Below are 22,502 nucleotides of genomic sequence, written 5' to 3' on the forward strand. Positions count from 1 at the left end.
AGAGGAAAAGAGACCTGCAACTAGAGAATGAAACAATTCACTTCAAAATTCAAGAGCTGGAATATTGTAACCAAATTCTAAAGGATTTAAACAGCTCCAAAACCAAAGAGATCCAGCAACAGAAAGAGGTGATGCAGGAAATGGAAGCAGAAATCAGAGAGTTGCAAAGCAGCAAGACAGGCTTGGTTATAAAAGTGGGAGACATGGAAAAGGACAACCAGTCTTTAAGAGAGGAAAATGATGTGACGGTAAAACGCATGTGTGAGCTGAAAAGGGACTTTGAAAAGGAAAAAGATGACATGCAACAGGAAATACAGGCTGTTAAAACTGAGCTCCATCAGGCAAACACAGCCTTTAAAGAGTTACAAGAGAGTGAAGAAAGAAAAAGGATCATGAATGAGGAAAACAAAACAACGGACAGTGAACAGCTCAGACAGACCCTGGAACGCCAATGCTTTGCACATGAAATTGACATATTGAGGCGGCATAACGAACTTCTTGAACAGGACCTCCAGGAGCTTTCCAAAAGGAGTGGTGATTCTCAAAAAGAACTGAAACCACACGATGAGGGTGTGAAAGGAGAATCACGGATCTCCAAAGCCACTGAGAAAGACTCCGAACATGATTTTGAAGTGACCAACAGAGAAAAGGAGTTGTTGTGCCATGAATTTGAGGAAATGAAAAGAGAGCTTGAAGAGGTCAAGAAAAATCAGTATGATTTACAGGAAGCCTTGAAAACAGAAGACATGGCGTTGCAAACCCAAGCTCAGACTCCCAAAGTTTCACAGGAAGAACATAACAATCTGATAAACAACTACGATGTCCAAGTTGACATACTCAAACAACAAAATAAGGCCTTAGAAAATACGGTTAGTGACCTTACCAAAAAGATGTGGAATGGACGGGAAGCGATGAGACAAATGGAAAAGAACTTTCAAGAACAAAGGAAGCTACTCGAAAATCTCCGAGGAGAATTCGAGGAAATTTAGCACAACTACGACTTTGGCCCTCCCTATTAAAGCTGGTTAACGCAGGTTCAATAGGGCTATAACTTAGACAATGGAAGTTCATTTGATTTAATTGGCCCAAAATGAGTGACTGCACCCAGACACTCAGTAGCAAAAAAATTACAGAGATTCAAGAGAGAAAACTGTTTCTGCATAGACTCCTATAGTACTGCAAGTCGTGTCATCGCTTGGTGTCCTGCATAGAGTGCAGGTTTAAGGTATCTACGTATCTTTCAGAATTAGAAGCTATGCTGCGTCAGGGGTTATAACAGCTGTGCCCCCCCCCCAACCGGTCGAGGCAGATGGCCGCCCCTCACTGAGCCTGGTTCTGCCGAAAGTTTCTTCCTGTTAAAAGGGAGTTTTTCTTTCCCACCGTCACCAAGTCTAAGGAGCTTGGAGAAAAGCGCCTGGACTTCTTTAACTTAAAGAAGTCCAGGCGCTTTTCTTTCCAAGCTCCTTAGACTACTATGGTCTTGATGACTGATAACCTTCACAGACACTGTCATCAAGGGTTTGCTCACAGGGGATCATCTGATTGTTGGGGGGTTTTCTCTCTTATATTGTATGGTCTTTACCTTACAATATAAACAGCCGAGAAGCGGCTATTTTTGCGATCCGGTGCTTTAGAAATACATCTTAGCTGAACTGAACTCCATAACATCTGGACCGAAATGCCTACACACAACGGTAGGCATTTCAATCAAGAGCTCTGTCCAAAACGTTCAATGACAAGCATCAGCACCAGGATTGTTTTTTAGCTCACCAACAGTTCATGTTCCCTACCCATTTTTTATTGTAACTGCAACTTTGTAAGACTGGGTTGGGAGATGTTCTTGTGGTGAGCTTTTATTTACATAATTGGTTTCTTTAATAGTGAAATAAAATAAATTTGTATAACTGGAAACAGCGTTCTCCTGTCTGATTATCACATTGTATTCTTTAAACCATATAACAGAATATATAATATATATAATTTACTCATAGTAATATTAATATCTAATGTGATTGAGTTTCCTTATCTCTACTTATGTGCTGATGTGTTCACTGAGGCCATTGTATGGTCCATTTTGGCTGCATTTCCATGTTTTAAACATGAAATTTGCTTATTTAAAGGGTGTCTCATGTATCTCTTATGCAGAAATATGTGTTGCCTAGCTGGACAAATGTAGCACAGGTCTACTATTATTGGTCACGTGTGTTTTCCAGCCATCATGTTCTGTTTGTGCTTAGTTATGTCCATGTCTTATCTCCTGTCCCCTTTTCCCTCTGTATGTATTCACAGTGTACGTGTTCCTCGTCGGCTCGTCATGCTAAGTCTGCGTGTCTTATTCCGTCATGTGTCATGTATCACTCCAAATCTCACTGACTTTAACTAATAATAACTGTTTGCTGAGTGTTATGTCTAAAAGGTATTGCACAATCGCCTCTAGTAGAGGATCAGGTTTGTTTTCCACTGAAAATGGATTTTAACATGACTGACCAATGATTGTGGAGCACGTCAATGTAGGATCTTATAAATACAACGAGCAAACTTAAATGTTTTAAAATGTTCAAAATATTAATATATTATATTTCTGAAGTATGACGGAAGGAAAAAGTTACATTTTTTTCATATTTTAAAAAAAAATCCATGGGTTTAATGGGTCCATCATCACTATATTGAGGGCCTTGTATAATAGCCCAACTGCAAAAGTAAAGATTAACGGTGAACTTTCAGATGCTTTCAAGCTTGAAAGGTCCACAAGACAAGGATGCCCACTGAGTCCACTCTTATTTGCTATTTTTATAGAGCCATTGGCTGAAAGGATTAGGCAGAATGGTAACATAAAAGGGATTAATATCACTGGAAGTGAGCAGAAATTGGCCTTGTTTGCAGATGACATTTTGGTTTACTTATCAAAACCTACCGAATCACTTATGGAGCTCATGTCAGTGTTAAAGGAGTATGGGCTATACTGGGGATATAAATTGAATATACAAAAAACACAAGTTCTTAGTAGCTTTTATAGCCCTCCCCAGAATCTGCTCAACAAATACAAACTAAGCTGGGACAAAAGAACTATCAAATATCTGGGCATAAACTTATCAATGGATATAACTAGCTTGGAAGAAATCAACTACCCCCTACTTAAAAAAGATATCATGCTAAATATTAGCAGATGGTCTATCTAAGCATTTCTTCTAGAGTGGACATCATAAAAATGAATATGCTCCCAAAGATATTAAACTTATTCCAGTCTGTTTCTATAGAAAACCCTGATAGATACTTTGTAGAGTGGGATAGGACCCTCTCAAGATTTATATGGGCGGGTAAAAAGCCAAGAAGCTAAGTTCAAAACACTTCAGCTTCCCAAAGATAAAGGAGGATTAGGCATCCCTTGCCTACAGGATTACTACAGGGCAACACAAATAAGAAATCTGGTGGGCTGGTGTAAACCCGGATACTGTTCAACAGAGAGACGAATCTGGCATTGATATCTGACATCACAACAGAGAGACGAATCTGGCCTTGATATCTGACATCACAACAGAGAGACGAATCTGGCATTAATATCTGACATCACAACAGAGAGACGAATCTGGCATTGATATCTGACATCACAACAGAGAGACGAATCTGGCATTGATATTTGACATCACAACAGAGAGACGAATCTGGCATTAATATCTGACATCACAACAGAGAGACGAATCTGGCATTAATATCTGACATCACAACAGAGAGACGAATCTGGCAATGATATTTGACATCACAACAGAGAGATGAATCTGGCATTGATATCTGAAATCACAACAGAGAGACGAATCTGGCATTAATATCTGACATCACAACAGAGAGACGAATTTGGCATTGATATTTGACATCACAACAGAGAGATGAATCTGGCATTGATATTTGACATCACAACAGAGAGACGAATCTGGCATTAATATTTGACATCACAACAGAGACACGAATCTGGCATTGATATCTGACATCACAACAGAGAGACGAATCTGGCATTGATATTTGACATCACAACAGAGAGATGAATCTGGTATTGATATTTGACATCACAACAGAGAGACTGGATGTCAATGTCAGAAAGATGACTGTGATGTCAGAACCCTCTAAATCTTGTAATTTACAGATGGTAAATGGCCTGTATTTGCATAGCGCTTTACTAGTCCCTAAGGACCCCAAAGCACTTTACACATCCAGTCATCCACCCATTCACACACTGGTGATGGCAGCTACATTGTAGCCACAGCCACCCTGGGGCGCACTGACAGAGATATTTAATTCCAAATGATTTGACTGCATCATTGCGTCTTTGAGTTATGACCCAAACTCTCTATCAACTTTGTGAATAAATTCACGTCCCCCTGTGACCTCATAATTACACCACAGTTCAGATGGCATGAATGAGTCATGAGGTCACACCAACAGTGACAACATCAGCAGTGACATCACTAAAGTTGCCAGGTGAGTCCATAAATAGAACCCGTGACGTGGAGCAGGTACCGCCGTTTTGGACAATGCCACGACGCAGGTATAGACGCAGACATGCGAGGTCTTCTCGCCCCGTTCGCAGACACAAGAGACCCCACAAGGCCTCGGGTGTCCGCAGACGTGGGAGAAGATACCGTCGCAGACATTAGACAATCTCAATAAACATGTAGGATGAACATCAAAACTTTGGTCCAATCAAGTTTTTTTTAGATAACATATGTTGTTGTTGTTCTGTGTGTGTTTGTTATCAATGTTGTGGAAAAAAGTTAAGCTTAGTAAGCCATCAAGCACTGATCACTCGTAGAAGAGCACCAATAGGAGACAGAACTAATTAGAAGGTGTTATTATTCAGTCTGTACATCGAATAGAAGGCACTAACCACAAGGTGATCTTCAATTCATCTCTGTGTGAATGTGAACGGGGCGAGAAGACCCCCACTAACTGCATGTCCCTAGACTGTGGGAGGAAGCTCGAGAGAACATCCAGACTCCACACAAAGACCCCGGCCTGATGAGGCTAGGGTCCTGAGTTCGATACCCTAAACTGAACGCAGGACAGAGGAAGGGATGGGTGATGCTCATGTGCGCCCAGGTGTATGATGTGGCTCTTTGTCTGTGACTGGTTGGCTGTCCCAGCCCTGGCCCTTCATGTATTTCAGTAATGTCCTTTTCTCCCGTCTCGTTTACATGTTTTTCCCTTGTGACCCATTCCTTCTGTCACCTGTGTTTCCCCCCCAGCCATCATGTTCTGCTTGTGCTTAGTTATGTCCATGTCTTATCTCCTGTCCCCTTTTCCCTCTGTATGTATTCACAGTGTACATGTTCCTCGTCGGTTCGTCATGCTAAGTCTGCGTGTCTTATTCCGTCATGTGTCATGTATCACTCCAAATCTCACTGACTTTAACTAATAATAACTGTTTGCTGAGTGTTATGTCTAAAAGGTATTGCACAATCGCCTCTAGTAGAGGATCAGGTTTGTTTTCCACTGATAATGGATTTTAACATGACTGACCAATGATTGTGGAGCACGTCAATGTAGGATCTTATAAATACAACGAGCAAACTTAAATGTTTTAAAATGTTCAAAAAATTAATGTATTATATTTCTGAAGTATGACGGAAGGAAAAAGTTACATTTTTTTCATATTTTAAAAAAAAATCCATGGGTTTAATGGGTCCATCATCACTATATTGAGGGCCTTGTATAATAGCCCAACTGCAAAAGTAAAGATTAACGGTGAACTTTCAGATGCTTTCAAGCTTGAAAGGTCCACAAGACAAGGATGCCCACTGAGTCCACTCTTATTTGCTATTTTTATAGAGCCATTGGCTGAAAGGATTAGGCAGAATGGTAACATAGAAGGGATTAATATCACTGGAAGTGAGCAGAAATTGGCCTTGTTTGCAGATGACATTTTGGTTTACTTATCAAAACCTACCGAATCACTTATGGAGCTCATGTCAGTGTTAAAGGAGTATGGGCTATACTCGGGATATAAATTGAATATACAAAAAACACAAGTTCTTAGTAGCTTTTATAGCCCTCCCCAGAATCTGCTCAACAAATACAAACTAAGCTGGGACAAAAGAACTATCAAATATCTGGGCATAAACTTATCAATGGATATAACTAGCTTGGAAGAAATCAACTACCCCCTACTTAAAAAAGATATCATGCTAAATATTAGCAGATGGTCTATCTAAGCATTTCTTCTAGAGTGGACATCATAAAAATGAATATGCTCCCAAAGATATTAAACTTATTCCAGTCTGTTTCTATAGAAAACCCTGATAGATACTTTGTAGAGTGGGATAGGACCCTCTCAAGATTTATATGGGCGGGTAAAAAGCCAAGAGTTAAGTTCAAAACACTTCAGCTTCCCAAAGATAAAGGAGGATGAGGCATCCCTTGCCTACAGGATTACTACAGGGCAACACAAATAAGAAATCTGGTGGGCTGGTGTAAACCCGGATACTGTTCAACAGAGAGACGAATCTGGCATTAATATCTGACATCACAACAGAGACACGAATCTGGCATTAATATCTGACATCACAACAGAGAGACGAATCTGGCATTAATATTTGACATCACAACAGAGAGACGAATTTGGCATTGATATCTGACATCACAACAGAGAGACGAATTTGGCATTGATATTTGACATCACAACAGAGAGACGAATCTGGCATTGATATTTGACATCACAACAGAGAGACGAATCTGGCATTAATATCTGACATCACAACAGAGAGACGAATCTGGCATTAATATTTGACATCACAACAGAGAGACGAATTTGGCATTGATATCTGACATCACAACAGAGAGACGAATCTGGCATTGATATCTGACATCACAACAGAGAGACGAATTTGGCATTGATATTTGACATCACAACAGAGAGACGAATCTGGCATTGATATTTGACATCACAACAGAGAGACGAATCTGGCATTGATATCTGACATCACAACAGAGAGACGAATCTGGCATTGATATCTGACATCACAACAGAGAGACGAATCTGGCATTGATATTTGACATCACAACAGAGAGATGAATCTGGCATTGATATTTGACATCACAACAGAGAGATGAATCTGGCATTGATATTTGACATCACAACAGAGAGACTGGATGTCAATGTCAGAAAGATGACTGTGATGTCAGAACCCTCTAAATCTTGTAATTTATAGATGGTAAATGGCCTGTATTTGCATAGCGCTTTACTAGTCCCTAAGGACCCCAAAGCACTTTACACATCCAGTCATCCACCCATTCACACACTGGTGATGGCAGCTACATTGTAGCCACAGCCACCCTGGGGCGCACTGACAGAGATATTTAATTCCAAATGATTTGACTGCATCATTGCGTCTTTGAGTTATGACCCAAACTCTCTATCAACTTTGTGAATAAATTCACGTCCCCCTGTGACCTCATAATTACACCACAGTTCAGATGGCATGAATGAGTCATGAGGTCACACCAACAGTGACAACATCAGCAGTGACATCACTAAAGTTGCCAGGTGAGTCCATAAATAGAACCCGTGACGTGGAGCAGGTACCGCCGTTTTGGACAATGCCACGACGCAGGTATAGACGCAGACATGCGAGGTCTTCTCGCCCCGTTCGCAGACACAAGAGACCCCACAAGGCCTCGGGTGTCCGCAGACGTGGGAGAAGATACCGTCGCAGACATTAGACAATCTCAATAAACATGTAGGATGAACATCAAAACTTTGGTCCAATCAAGTTTTTTTTAGATAACATATGTTGTTTTTGTTTTGTGTGTGTTTGTTATCAATGTTGTGGAAAAAAGTTAAGCTTAGTAAGCCATCAAGCACTGATCACTCGTAGAAGAGCACCAATAGGAGACAGAACTAATTAGAAGGTGTTATTATTCAGTCTGTACATCGAATAGAAGGCACTAACCACAAGGTGATCTTCAATTCATCTCTGTGTGAATGTGAACGGGGCGAGAAGACCCCCACTAACTGCATGTCCCTAGACTGTGGGAGGAAGCTCGAGAGAACATCCAGACTCCACACAAAGACCCCGGCCTGATGAGGCTAGGGTCCTGAGTTCGATACCCTAAACTGAACGCAGGACAGAGGAAGGGATGGGTGATGTTCATGTGCGCCCAGGTGTATGATGTGGCTCTTTGTCTGTGACTGGTTGGCTGTCCCAGCCCTGGCCCTTCATGTATTTCAGTAATGTCCTTTTCTCCCGTCTCATTTACATGTTTTTCCCTTGTGACCCATTCCTTCTGTCACGTGTGTTTCCCCCCCAGCCATCATGTTCTGTTTGTGCTTAGTTATGTCCATGTCTTATCTCCTGTCCCCTTTTCCCTCTGTATGTATTCACAGTGTACGTGTTCCTCGTCGGCTCGTCATGCTAAGTCTGCGTGTCTTATTCCGTCATGTGTCATGTATCACTCCAAATCTCACTGACTTTAACTAATAATAACTGTTTGCTGAGTGTTATGTCTAAAAGGTATTGCACAATCGCCTCTAGTAGAGGATCAGGTTTGTTTTCCACTGATAATGGATTTTAACATGACTGACCAATGATTGTGGAGCACGTCAATGTAGGATCTTATAAATACAACGAGCAAACTTAAATGTTTTAAAATGTTCAAAATATTAATATATTATATTTCTGAAGTATGACGGAAGGAAAAAGTTAAATTTTTTTCATATTTAAAAAAAAAATCCATGGGTTTAATGGGTCCATCATCACTATATTGAGGGCCTTGTATAATAGCCCAACTGCAAAAGTAAAGATTAACGGTGAACTTTCAGATGCTTTCAAGCTTGAAAGGTCCACAAGACAAGGATGCCCACTGAGTCCACTCTTATTTGCTAATTTTATAGAGCCATTGGCTGAAAGGATTAGGCAGAATGGTAACATAAAAGGGATTAATATCACTGGAAGTGAGCAGAAATTGGCCTTGTTTTTGAAGAGTAATACCAGCCGGCAGGTGTGGCAAGGCATCCAGCACCTAACCAACTATAAGATCAATCTCGGAGCTGCGGACGGTGACCTGGAGCTGGCAGAGGAGCTGAATATCTTCTTTGCCCGCTTTGAGACCAGGGTACCGGAGGTATTGGAGCCACAGCAGCAACACGCCACCCATAGCAGCACCACCCTCACCCTGGAAGAGCACGAGGTGAGGCGCATGCTGCAGGCTGTTAACCCGAGGAAGGCGGCGGGTCCTGATGGTGTGCCAGGTCGAATATTGAGGGATTGTGCAGGACAGCTGGCTGGGATCTTCACCAGGATTTTCAACAAATCCCTCGCACAGGCGACTGTCCCACTCTGCCTGAAGTCCTCCACCATAGTCCCCTTGCCTAAGAAGCCCCACATCACCGGCCTGAATGACTACAGACCGGTGGCACTCACCCCAGTGGTAATGAAATGCTTTGACAAGCTGGTCTGCAGACACATCACAGCAGCCCTGCCCCGCAGCCTGGATCCACACCAGTTTGCCTACAGAGCAAACCGATCCACGGAAGACGCTGTAGCCACAGCACTCCATGCTGCATTAACTCACCTGGAAGAGCATGGTAGCTATGTGCGGATGCTCTTCGTGGATTACTGCTCAGCTTTTAACACCATCCTTCCACACAAACTGGTGGCCAAGCTACAAGACCTGGGGCTTCCAGACAGCACCTGCATGTGGATCAATAGCTTCCTCTCGGGCCGTAGACAGAGAGTCAGAGTTGGCCATCATACATCCTCAGCCCTGAGTCTCAGCACTGGCTCACCCCAGGGCTGTGTGCTCAGTCCACTGCTCTACTCTCTCTACACACACGACTGCACTCCTCGCCACCACAGCAACATCTTTGTGAAATTTGCAGATGACACCACAGTGGTGGGGCTCATTTCCAAGGGAGACGAGTCTACGTACAGAGACGAGGTGGAGCAGCTGACGTCATGGTGTAAGGCCAATAACCTCCTCCTCAACACTTCAAAAACCAAAGAACTCATAATAGACTTCAGAAGGAAAAAGGCAGAGATCCAACCACTATTCATAAATGGGGACTGTGTAGAAAGGGTGGCAAGCTTCCGCTTCCTGGGAGTCAATATAGAGGAGAACCTTTCCTGGAGTGTGAACACCTCCGAGCTGCTGAAAAAGGCCCAACAGAGACTGTACTTCCTGAGAATTCTCAGGAGGAATAACATCACACAGAGACTGCTGGTGTCCTTCTACAGAGCCACCATTGAGAGTGTTCTAACTTACTGCATATGCATCTGGTACACTAGCTGCACAGGGGCTCAGAGGAAAGCACTCCAAGGGATCATTAACACTGCCCAAAAGATCACTGGCTGCCCTCTCCCCACACTGGAAGTTCTACACAACGCCCACTGTTTTAAAAAGGCCCAAAACATCATAAAAGACACCTCACATCCTGGCCACTCCCTGTTCGAACTGTTGCCCTCAGGCAGACGGTACAGGGCAATCAGAGCAAGGACTAATAGACTCAAACACAGCTGTTATCCAACTGCAATAACACATCTGAATACTACAAAAAAATGTCCATCACGCCACTCTTGTGTTAATCTATGCACGGTCTGAAGCATGTGTGTGAGAATGTATGTGAATGTTTTACTGTTATATCTTATTAGTATTTTAAGTATTCTATCTATTTTATTTATTGAATTTTATTGTTTTATTTATATTTTGATATTGCTAGGGATGATGCAATGATCGGGGACCATTCTTCATTTCGTTGTTCTCATGACAATGACAATAAAGTTTCTGATTCTGATTCTGTTTGCAGATGACATTTTGGTTTACTTATCAAAACCTACCGAATCACTTATGGAGCTCATGTCAGTGTTAAAGGAGTATGGGCTATACTCGGGATATAAATTGAATATACAAAAAACACAAGTTCTTAGTAGCTTTTATAGCCCTCCCCAGAATCTGCTCAACAAATACAAACTAAGCTGGGACAAAAGAACTATCAAATATCTGGGCATAAACTTATCAATGGATATAACTAGCTTGGAAGAAATCAACTACCCCCTACTTAAAAAACATATCATGCTAAATATTAGCAGATGGTCTATCTAAGCATTTCTTCTAGAGTGGACATCATAAAAATGAATATGCTCCCAAAGATATTAAACTTATTCCAGTCTGTTTCTATAGAAAACCCTGATAGATACCTTGTAGAGTGGGATAGGACCCTCTCAAGATTTATATGGGCGGGTAAAAAGCCAAGAGTTAAGTTCAAAACACTTCAGCTTCCCAAAGATAAAGGAGGATTAGGCATCCCTTGCCTACAGGATTACTACAGGGCAACACAAATAAGAAATCTGGTGGGCTGGTGTAAACCCGGATACTGTTCAACAGAGACACGAATCTTTCATTGATATTTGACATCACAACAGAGACACGAATCTTTCATTGATATTTGACATCACAACAGAGAGACGAATTTGGCATTGATATTTGACATCACAACAGAGACACGAATCTTTCATTGATATTTGACATCACAACAGAGAGACGAATCTGGCATTAATATTTGACATCACAACAGAGAGACGAATCTGGCATTAATATCTGACATCACAACAGAGAGACGAATCTGGCATTGATATCTGACATCACAACAGAGAGACGAATCTGGCATTAATATCTGACATCACAACAGAGAGACGAATCTGGCATTAATATCTGACATCACAACAGAGAGACGAATTTGGCATTAATATCTGACATCACAACAGAGAGACGAATCTGGCATTAATATTTGACATCACAACAGAGAGACGAATCTGGCATTAATATTTGACATCACAACAGAGAGACGAATTTGGCATTAATATCTGACATCACAACAGAGAGACGAATCTGGCATTGATATCTGACATCACAACAGAGAGATGAATCTGGCATTAATATTTGACATCACAACAGAGAGATGAATCTGGCATTAATATTTGACATCACAACAGAGAGACGAATTTGGCATTGATATCTGACATCACAACAGAGAGAAGAATTTGGCATTGATATCTGACATCACAACAGAGAGAAGAATTTGGCATTGATATTTGACATCACAACAGAGAGACGAATCTGGCATTAATATCTGACATCACAACAGAGAGACGAATTTGGCATTGATATCTGACATCACAACAGAGAGACGAATCTGGCATTAATATCTGACATCACAACAGAGAGACGAATTTGGCATTGATATCTGACATCACAACAGAGAGAAGAATTTGGCATTGATATTTGACATCACAACAGAGAGACGAATCTGGCATTGATATTTGACATCACAACAGAGAGACGAATCTGGCATTAATATCTGACATCACAACAGAGAGAAGAATTTGGCATTGATATTTGACATCACAACAGAGAGACGAATTTGGCATTAATATTTGACATCACAACAGAGAGACGAATCTGGCATTAATATCTGACATCACAACAGAGAGACGAATTTGGCATTGATATCTGACATCACAACAGAGAGACGAATCTGGCATTAATATCTGACATCACAACAGAGAGACGAATCTGGCATTAATATCTGACATCACAACAGAGAGACGAATTTGGCATTGATATCTGACATCACAACAGAGAGACGAATCTGGCATTAATATCTGACATCACAACAGAGAGACGAATTTGGCATTGATATCTGACATCACAACAGAGAGACGAATTTGGCATTGATATCTGACATCACAACAGAGAGAAGAATTTGGCATTGATATTTGACATCACAACAGAGAGACGAATCTGGCATTGATATTTGACATCACAACAGAGAGACGAATCTGGCATTAATATCTGACATCACAACAGAGAGACGAATCTGGCATTAATATCTGACATCACAACAGAGAGAAGAATTTGGCACTGATATTTGACATCACAACAGAGAGACGAATTTGGCATTAATATTTGACATCACAACAGAGAGACGAATCTGGCATTAATATCTGACATCACAACAGAGAGACGAATTTGGCATTGATATCTGACATCACAACAGAGAGACGAATCTGGCATTAATATCTGACATCACAACAGAGAAACGAATCTGGCATTAATATTTGACATCACAACAGAGAGACGAATTTGGCATTAATATCTGACATCACAACAGAGAGACGAATTTGGCATTAATATTTGACATCACAACAGAGAGACGAATCTGGCATTAATATTTGACATCACAACAGAGAGACGAATCTGGCATTAATATTTGACATCACAACAGAGAGACGAATCTGGCATTAATATTTGACATCACAACAGAGAGACGAATCTGGCATTAATATTTGACATCACAACAGAGAGACGAATCTGGCATTAATATTTGACATCACAACAGAGAGACGAATCTGGCATTGATATTTGACATCACAACAGAGAGATGAATCTGGCATTGATATTTGACATCACAACAGAGAGATGAATCTGGCATTGATATTTGACATCACAACAGAGAGATGAATCTGGCATTGATATTTGACATCACAACAGAGAGATGAATCTGGCATTGATATCTGACATCACAACAGAGAGACGAATCTGGCATTGATATTTGACATCACAACAGAGAGATGAATCTGGCATTGATATCTGACATCAAAACAGAGAGACGAATCTGGCATTGATATTTGACATCACAACAGAGAGACGAATCTGGCATTAATATTTGACATCACAGAGAGACTGGATGTCAATGTCAGAAAGATGACTGTGATGTCAGAACCCTCTAAATCTTGTAATTTATAGATGGTAAATGGCCTGTATTTGCATAGCGCTTTACTAGTCCCTAAGGACCCCAAAGCACTTTACACATCCAGTCATCCACCCATTCACACACTGGTGATGGCAGCTACATTGTAGCCACAGCCACCCTGGGGCGCACTGACAGAGATATTTAATTCCAAATGATTTGACTGCATCATTGCGTCTTTGAGTTATCACCCAAACTCTCTATCAACTTTGTGAATAAATTCACGTCCCCCTGTGACCTCATAATTACACCACAGTTCAGATGGCATGAATGAGTCATGAGGTCACACCAACAGTGACAACATCAGCAGTGACATCACTAAAGTTGCCAGGTGAGTCCATAAATAGAACCCGTGACGTGGAGCAGGTACCGCCGTTTTGGACAATGCCACGACGCAGGTATAGACGCAGACATGCGAGGTCTTCTCGCCCCGTTCGCAGACACAAGAGACCCCACAAGGCCTCGGGTGTCCGCAGACGTGGGAGAAGATACCGTCGCAGACATTAGACAATCTCAATAAACATGTAGGATGAACATCAAAACTTTGGTCCAATCAAGTTTTTTTTAGATAACATATGTTGTTGTTGTTCTGTGTGTGTTTGTTATCAATGTTGTGGAAAAAAGTTAAGCTTAGTAAGCCATCAAGCACTGATCACTCGTAGAAGAGCACCAATAGGAGACAGAACTAATTAGAAGGTGTTATTATTCAGTCTGTACATCGAATAGAAGGCACTAACCACAAGGTGATCTTCAATTCATCTGTGTGTGAATGTGAACGGGGCGAGAAGACCCCCACTAACTGCATGTCCCTAGACTGTGGGAGGAAGCTCGAGAGAACATCCAGACTCCACACAAAGACCCCGGCCTGATGAGGCTAGGGTCCTGAGTTCGATACCCTAAACTGAACGCAGGACAGAGGAAGGGATGGGTGATGTTCATGTGTGCCCAGGTGTATGATGTGGCTCTTTGTCTGTGACTGGTTGGCTGTCCCAGCCCTGGCCCTTCATGTATTTCAGTAATGTCCTTTTCTCCCGTCTCGTTTCCATGTTTTTCCCTTGTGACCCATTCCTTCTGTCACGTGTGTTTCCCCCCCAGCCATCATGTTCTGCTTGTGCTTAGTTATGTCCATGTCTTATCTCCTCCAGTCTGCAAGTTGCATCCACAGGCAAGATTAATATACCCCTTCAAAGTGTTTTTTTTTTCTTTTCTCTTGATATTCATTAAGCACTCTTTAGTTGTGTGTTTCAGCTCTCAGACTGATATTTATGCCCCATGATTAGCACTGTTAATGTGTTTGGTATCCAGGGAGCACATCCAGTGTTGGGGTGCCTGGTTATGATCCTCTCACTCATCCAGCCTATCGGGGCCTTGCTGCGCTGCGGACCACAACATCACCTGTATGTATCCATCTGTGTGTGTTTAATTAATATACTATATCATGCCTATACACATTTAAGAATACTCTGTTCAAATATTATTTAAAAAAAATTAAAAATGGCCTCACTTTTTTTTTCTCTACAATTATTTAACAAATTTTGAAAACACGATAAACCAAAGGAATGGGGCAGTACATGCTTAATGACTAAATGCACTGCTCACTCGGCAAAGTGAGGTTATAAAGTTATTTGATAACCCTAAGAGTTGTATTCATACTTCAGCCATAAAAGTTTTTAAAATTTCAAACTTTTGCAAAGTGTAGCCTGCATGTGCTTTATCAGAGCACACTTTCACACTGAAACACCAAGTAGGAAACTAATTTGCACATGACTCGTGAAAGTTATTCCTTCCTCTTAGTAATAATGGTACTTTTAATAAATATAGCCTGGTTGTAGCTTTGGAGGCCAGACTCAGTAAATGAAATATTTTTTAAGTGAAATATAGATTTAGTAAAATTGTATGTTCAGTAATGATACTTGTTTTCATAAATTGGATGCAGGAGAAATAATTTATAACAATCTTCAGATGTTTGAAAACTAATAGAATTTTGAAGATGTGAAAAACATTTCTGTGCCGCTTTTCTGCTAATGGTATACCTGTAATTATGGCAATGGACTCAGTTTCTTGGCCCAAGGTTGCTGTTTGGCTGCTCACTGTCTATATTACCTTTGCTCTGTTGACTCATTAGTTTAAATCCAGAATTTGACGACTACTGTCAAATGTTTCTGCTCTAAATTTTTAGTCAGTTGACAGACCACATGTTTACTCCAGGGGAAGAAATTCATCTTAACTCCTAAAACAAAGAGAAGTGGAGAGAATTTCAATATTTAACTGTGTTTCAGGATCACTCATGCTGATTGCCTGGATGACCACAGGATCACTCGGCATGATGGTTGCCCGATATCTAAAAAAAATGGCCAAGGGAAAAAAAATGTGCGACAAAGATCTCTGGTTTATGGTGAGACATCATAGACAAAACCATGTATTATCTTTTCAATGTGGAACCAAAGTTTTTGTAAACTAAACTAGGCTTGAAAATAACTTAAACTTGGTGTGTTTCCAGAATAAATTTCATGACTAAAAATATTAACTTCATAAGTAATTTCAGATATCCAATCCAATCCAAGATATAATAGACTTGTAAGACAGCTTGGTCCAAGCCTAATGTTATCTGGACAAATGTATTGGTTTAGCTGCCACAGTATCATGCTGTATTCTTTGTGTTCCTCCAGGTCCATGTTGGAGCAATGTGTCTGACGGTAGCAGCCACAATCATTGCTTTCATCCTTGTGTTCGTTCATTCTCAGGACTGGTCTGGGGTTAGTACACTGACTCTGCTAGATTCTAAGAATCTTAGTTAAGTTATGGTTTTGTACTATTCATTACAGCGACAATCAAATGATAAAACCGTGTTTCTCTGTAATAATATTTATTTTCTTATTTATTCCAACTAAATTTTATGTGTTGTTCACACAGAATTGGGGGTAATTGTTGAATACAAATTGTTGATTATATGAATGCAAATACCCTCCAAATTATGTTGCAACATTTAGATTTCATTTAATCCCAGTTTTTAAACCCTATATTTAAGTACAAATGTATTTATATAGCACTTTTCAAGATCATTTCTGCAAAGTGCTTCACAATCAAAATAGTTAAGTTAAAAAGAACTCCAAACGTTCCTCATTGAAGATTTAGTTGATATTGCGTGGACATCAAGAGTTTTAATTACATTAGGCACAAACAAGGACTTTGTTTTCTGTTTGAAGAAAATGATCAGCCATTCATTTTTTTAAATAGTCCAAACACCTATGCAAGACCTGTTGCTTAGAAAGTGCAAAGAGTGTGTTTATACACCACTTTGCATTTAATCCTTAGTTACTCTCTGGCTCTCGTCCATAACATTTTGCCTGTCGTGTCTCCCCATCACCTCCAACCAGTTGCAGCAGATGGCTGCATCACCTGAGCCTGGTTCTGCTGGAGGTTTCTAACAGAAAAGAAGGGAATATTTCCTTCCCACTATCACCAAAAGCTTGCTTCCACCAGTTGTAGTAGTGATGCAGAAACATTATGCCTTTTGACAACCAATCCACATATGAACAGGTTCAAGAAATAATTTGAGGGATAAATGGAATCTGTGGGCTGCATCCAGTTAGTTTCACTTTAGTTTTTTATAAAACAGTCATCTCATGGTGCTTTACATTAGAAGGATGAGCCAAGGGAGTTTAATATAATTCAACTTAATATGAATGCGATAACCATACCAACCAGGTATGGACCCCTCCAACCCTTGGCTTTGGTGTGCAGAAACAACTCCCGTGTAACAGTAGGACCCTCTGGCAAAACCAGACTGAAGGAGGACGATCATCTCCAGCTTTTGGTTGTGATGTGATTGTAGAAGAGAATAGCGACACCATGTAAAACCTAAAGGACAAAATGCAAACTATGGAGATGACAAAAAGTTGGTGCATATTTATAAGCCAATATTGCAAGTCATTAAGACAAAAGGCAAGTGGAGCAGAAGTGCCCCTCATGGGAGGTACATCTAGAAATGATTAAGTTCTCATGGTACTCTCAAAGGTACTCGTACTTTTCACTCTGGGGTTATTTGTGGAGGCTTTACCTTCACTTGGGTAGTAGAGCAAGTCATCTATCAAACAGAAGGTCCATAGATCAATCCTCAGCTCCTCCAGTCTGCAAGTTGCATCCACAGGCAAGATTAATATACCCCTTCAAAGTGTTTTTTTTTTTCTTTTCTCTTGATATTCATTAAGCACTCTTTAGTTGTGTGTTTCAGCTCTCAGACTGATATTTATGCCCCATGATTAGCACTGTTAATGTGTTTGGTATCCAGGGAGCACATCCAGTGTTGGGGTGCCTGGTTATGATCCTCTCACTCATCCAGCCTATCGGGGCCTTGCTGCGCTGCGGACCACAACATCACCTGTATGTATCCATCTGTGTGTGTTTAATTAATATACTATATCATGCCTATACACATTTAAGAATACTCTGTTCAAATATTATTTAAAAAAAAATTAAAAATGGCCTCACTTTTTTTTTTTCTCTACAATTATTTAACAAATTTTGAAAACACGATAAACCAAAGGAATGGGGCAGTACATGCTTAATGACTAAATGCACTGCTCACTCGGCAAAGTGAGGTTATAAAGTTATTTGATAACCCTAAGAGTTGTATTCATACTTCAGCCATAAAAGTTTTTAAAATTTCAAACTTTTGCAAAGTGTAGCCTGCATGTGCTTTATCAGAGCACACTTTCACACTGAAACACCAAGTAGGAAACTAATTTGCACATGACTCGTGAAAGTTATTCCTTCCTCTTAGTAATAATGGTACTTTTAATAAATATAGCCTGGTTGTAGCTTTGGAGGCCAGACTCTGTAAATGAAATATTTTTTAAGTGAAATATAGATTTAGTAAAATTGTATGTTCAGTAATGATACTTGTTTTCATAAATTGGATGCAGGAGAAATCTTAGACAAGAACTTCAGAAGCTGATGATTTTATAGTTCTTCTCTTTTCTTTGATAGGAGGTATCTGTTCAACTGGACACATTTTTTAAATGCGGTGGTAATAAAATCTATAGCTGGTAAGCTTGTGTTTTACTTCATTCTACCATCTTGCATATATGAATAGAATAGAATAGAATTCAACTTTATTGTCATTGCACATGCACAGGTACAGGGCAACGAAATGCAGTTTGCATCCATCCAGAAGTGCTTAGTGATATAGATATATTACAATATATATTAGCAATAATATAGATATGTAAGTATATTACAGAAATGGGTCTATTATGTTATAATGTACACGGTATGAAGTATGTTGTGAATATTCTATAACTACAAGTATGTACAGGCTGTAGTGAGTACAAGCTATGTACAGGATATGCTAACATTTTCAATAGCAGACACACTGTCACCCATGCTGCTCGTCTTAAAATGCCTGCTTCTTTGTGTCACACAGTGGCAGCCATATTTACAGGCCTGGACAGGATTGACAGTGATGATGGGTGGCTATTGAAAGTGATGGGTGGCTTCTTTGCCTGGGAAGTTCTCTTCATCATCATTTTGGAGGTCCATGATTGGGTAGTTAAACACAGAGGTAAGCCTTTTTTTTTGCATTTCAGTGATGAAGGAAAAAATCATCACTACCCATATACACTTTAATGACAAAAACCAATCTAGACCCAACAGTCCATTTGCACGGTGAAGAGCCACCTGATCAGTTCAGCAGCATTTAGCTGACTGAGCGAAGAGTATAACCCCTGTACACCTCAGAATGTGGTTGGATGGGTAAAATAAACAGCACTGTATCACAAGATTTTCTGTGTATAACACAGCAGCATCAAATATTGGTATTTATGAATTGATGAGTGAAAACGCGTAAGAATGTCTCAATGGTAGTCTGCTGGAACAAAAGCTGTTACACTTTAACTGTGCTGAAGTACAGCGACAAAGGAATCTTTATCTTTCGATTTATTAAATGCATGAAAATACTCTGGGAATACTATACACGAAGGCTCAGCTCATGCACCACCAACCTAATGTTATCAGAGAGAACTTGCATTGAAATGTCTCAACTGAGACTATCCAATTTTGGACACGTGTAGTTTGACAATGCTGTGGCTCAATGTGTGGCTCAGTCACACAAATTATTAAAAAAAAATATGATCACAACCTCTTTGTGTCTACAAAAACTGGTTAATGTTTGGTGATTTTTAAAAAATGTTTTACCCCCCCGTGCCGCACACACTTTCCATGACCAATGGCAACTTGACATGCTAAATGTTTACATAGAGCTTCCAGCACATTGTTATCGTTCTGAAAGTTGTTGTTTTTTTGTTTTTTTTCAATCACCACAACTACTCAACTCGACTCAATTTTATTTAAATTGATTTCAAATTGTTCTTCTTCTGTTAAAGCTTAAAACTAATATCATAACTCAACCTGTATAAATAAAATGATTAAAAACATAGCTGACTGCTTTAGTTCACTTCAGTTAATGTGCCCTGCAATATTTCACTGTTCTTTGCTCTGGGTTTCAGATGATACTGCTGATCAAATGGAATCAGCATTGGTAAGCTGAAAGAAATATAAAAGCAAGCAATCACTGATTGCCACAAGATGGAGTATTTCTAATATAATTTTACTTTTTTTGTCAGGTCAAAGGTGACAGTTGCCTGATCGCTGTGTACCTTCTGGGAAACCTTTGCTTTTTGGTGGCACTTCTGGTTGGAATTGGAGAAAAATGAGCAGCAGCAGAATCTTCCAGAGTGTTTCCCTGTAGTTTTGTTGAATTTTATCATCAATTTTAACATACTTGATGAGAGACTGCACTGGAAATTCAGACCCACTGATCCATCAGTTGGCGAATCCTGGAAAGTTTCTCAGTAATGTCTTTAAAAAATATTACTTATGTTTTTTTTCTCTTTTGCTTTTAGTTGATAATTAAGGTGTACTTTCAATCAGCATTCAATTTCACTGGGCCAAGCATTACTGTCGTGTGTGTGTGTGTGTGTGTGTGTGTGTGTGTGTGTGTGTGTGTGTGTGTATAATATGTCTCACAGTTGCAAAGAAAGAAGTCGTTTCAGCCGCCTTTAGCCTCCACTCTGGCTGCCAGGTAAACCAGTTTCATTTTACAAGCTGGTTACATTTTTTTAAGCCAAACAGCAATTTTGTATTAAAAAGTACTTTTAACAATTTTTCCTTTTACATTTTTAAATCAGGTCAACTCGACCCACATCATAATGGGAGGGTTAAAGCCCTTTTCACACATTAACATCTGTTAATATGACAGCATCTATGTATGAATCTGCACCTTTGTCACTTTCATTTGAAAAAAAAAACTGTCATTGATTCAGCTCCTGAACTTCCCATTTAATGTACATTTTTTCATATATTTCTAATAATCTTGCTGTCAATAACAACTGACAATAAGACAACAAATTTTTAACTTCATTAAATTGAAAATTATGTATGTCAGTGTAGTAGTGTTAAATGCTTACCAGGTTCAGATGCAAATGAAGAAACTCCACTCAGGCAAGTCTGCTGGACCAGATGGAGTGAGTCCCCTCAAGGCCTGTGCCCCCCAGCTTTGTCTTCCATAAACTGTTCATGCTGAGTCTGAAGAGGGTCCCAGTGCTGTGGAAGACATCAAGCCTCGTCCCTGTACCAAAGACGCCACGTCCCAGTGGCCCCCAGGATTACAGGCCTGTGACACTGACCTCCCACATCATGAAGACCCTGGAAAGGCTCATCCTGGACCAGATCTCACCCATTGTCAGACCACATCAGGATCCCATTCAATTTGCTTACCAGCCCCGTCTCACAGGACGCCATCATCTATCTGCTCAATCGTGTCTACATCCACCCGGACCAGCCGGCGAGCACTGTGAGGTTCATGTTTTTTTTACTTTTCCAGTGCTTGGTGATAAGCTAACAGCGATGCAGGGGGATGCTTCTCTAGTGTCCTGGATTGTTGATTACCTGACAGGAAGACCACAATATGTGCGTCTTCCACATTGTGTGTCTGACAAGGTAATCAGCAACACAGGAGCACCATAAGGGACCATCCTCTCCCCCTTCCTCTTCACCCTCTACACCACAGACTTCAGCTGCTGCACAGAGACCTGCATCTTCAGAAGTTTTGATGTAAATTTGTAAGTTTTGATGTAAGTAAATTTGCGGTCAATTTAGACTCAATTCAAAATCTCCTACTTGGGACGAACACTAAATGTAAATAGCTGACTTTCTAAATAAACCTATCCATCTTTGCAAGGTCAATTTTTGCTTTCATTAAATTCCAAATGTTTAGCCATAATTAGCTTAGCTGTCCTACTCTTGTTACTGCTCTTTCCTACTGCTGTTACAATCAAATGAACATCTCTGCAAAGATAAATTAGCTGAGACCTTAGGTTGATGGTAGTTACTAGCAAACACAGAAACGTACATACACTATATAGTACAGTTCTATGATACATCACCAAATAGAACAATTTGTGGCAATGCAGACAAGCAGAGAAACAGTTTAATTAGTTGAATTTGTTCACTTGATCGGAGGTGTGTTTCCTGCAGATATACAACATCGGATCTCAATGATTTTAAATGAGTAAAAGCCCTTGTGCGTTTAACCGGATTATTTATACCTTTAACATTCCAGCTTATAAAACGAAGAGCAGATGACTTTGCGAGCTTGCCATTCAGGTACCAAAATGCAGGTGCAGAAAAAATATGTCCCAACCTCTGG

General features: G+C 40.2%; 2 protein-coding genes across 3 annotated transcripts in view; both read left to right on the forward strand.

Moving 5' to 3' along the window:
* Positions 1 to 22,502, forward strand: part of LOC145419259 (uncharacterized) — a 76,529-nt gene that overhangs the window by 19,111 nt on the left and 34,916 nt on the right. The gene's annotated exons all lie outside the window — the stretch shown is intronic.
* On the forward strand, positions 16,057 to 21,231 carry LOC145431969 (ferric reductase 1-like). The gene is made up of 7 exons (XM_080308519.1): positions 16,057 to 16,190; positions 16,465 to 16,551; positions 18,087 to 18,178; positions 18,785 to 18,843; positions 19,221 to 19,358; positions 20,302 to 20,333; positions 20,419 to 21,231. The coding sequence occupies exons 1-7, from the start codon at positions 16,083 to 16,085 to the stop codon at positions 20,506 to 20,508; spliced, it is 606 nt and encodes a 201-aa protein (XP_080164645.1). The 5' UTR covers positions 16,057 to 16,082; the 3' UTR covers positions 20,509 to 21,231.

Source organism: Astatotilapia calliptera, chromosome 11 (genome assembly GCF_964374335.1).
Source record: "Astatotilapia calliptera chromosome 11, fAstCal68.1, whole genome shotgun sequence".
Classification (NCBI taxonomy): Eukaryota; Metazoa; Chordata; class Actinopteri; order Cichliformes; family Cichlidae; genus Astatotilapia; species Astatotilapia calliptera.

Coding starts and splice junctions, on each gene's coding strand:
- LOC145431969 (XM_080308519.1), top strand. CDS start 16,083: ATGCTGATTGCCTGGATGACCACAGGATCACTCGGCATGATGGTTGCC. Junction 16,191..16,464: donor ACAAAGATCTCTGGTTTATG/GTGAGACATCAT, acceptor GTGTTCCTCCAG/GTCCATGTTGGAGCAATGTG. Junction 16,552..18,086: donor ATTCTCAGGACTGGTCTGGG/GTTAGTACACTG, acceptor TTTGGTATCCAG/GGAGCACATCCAGTGTTGGG.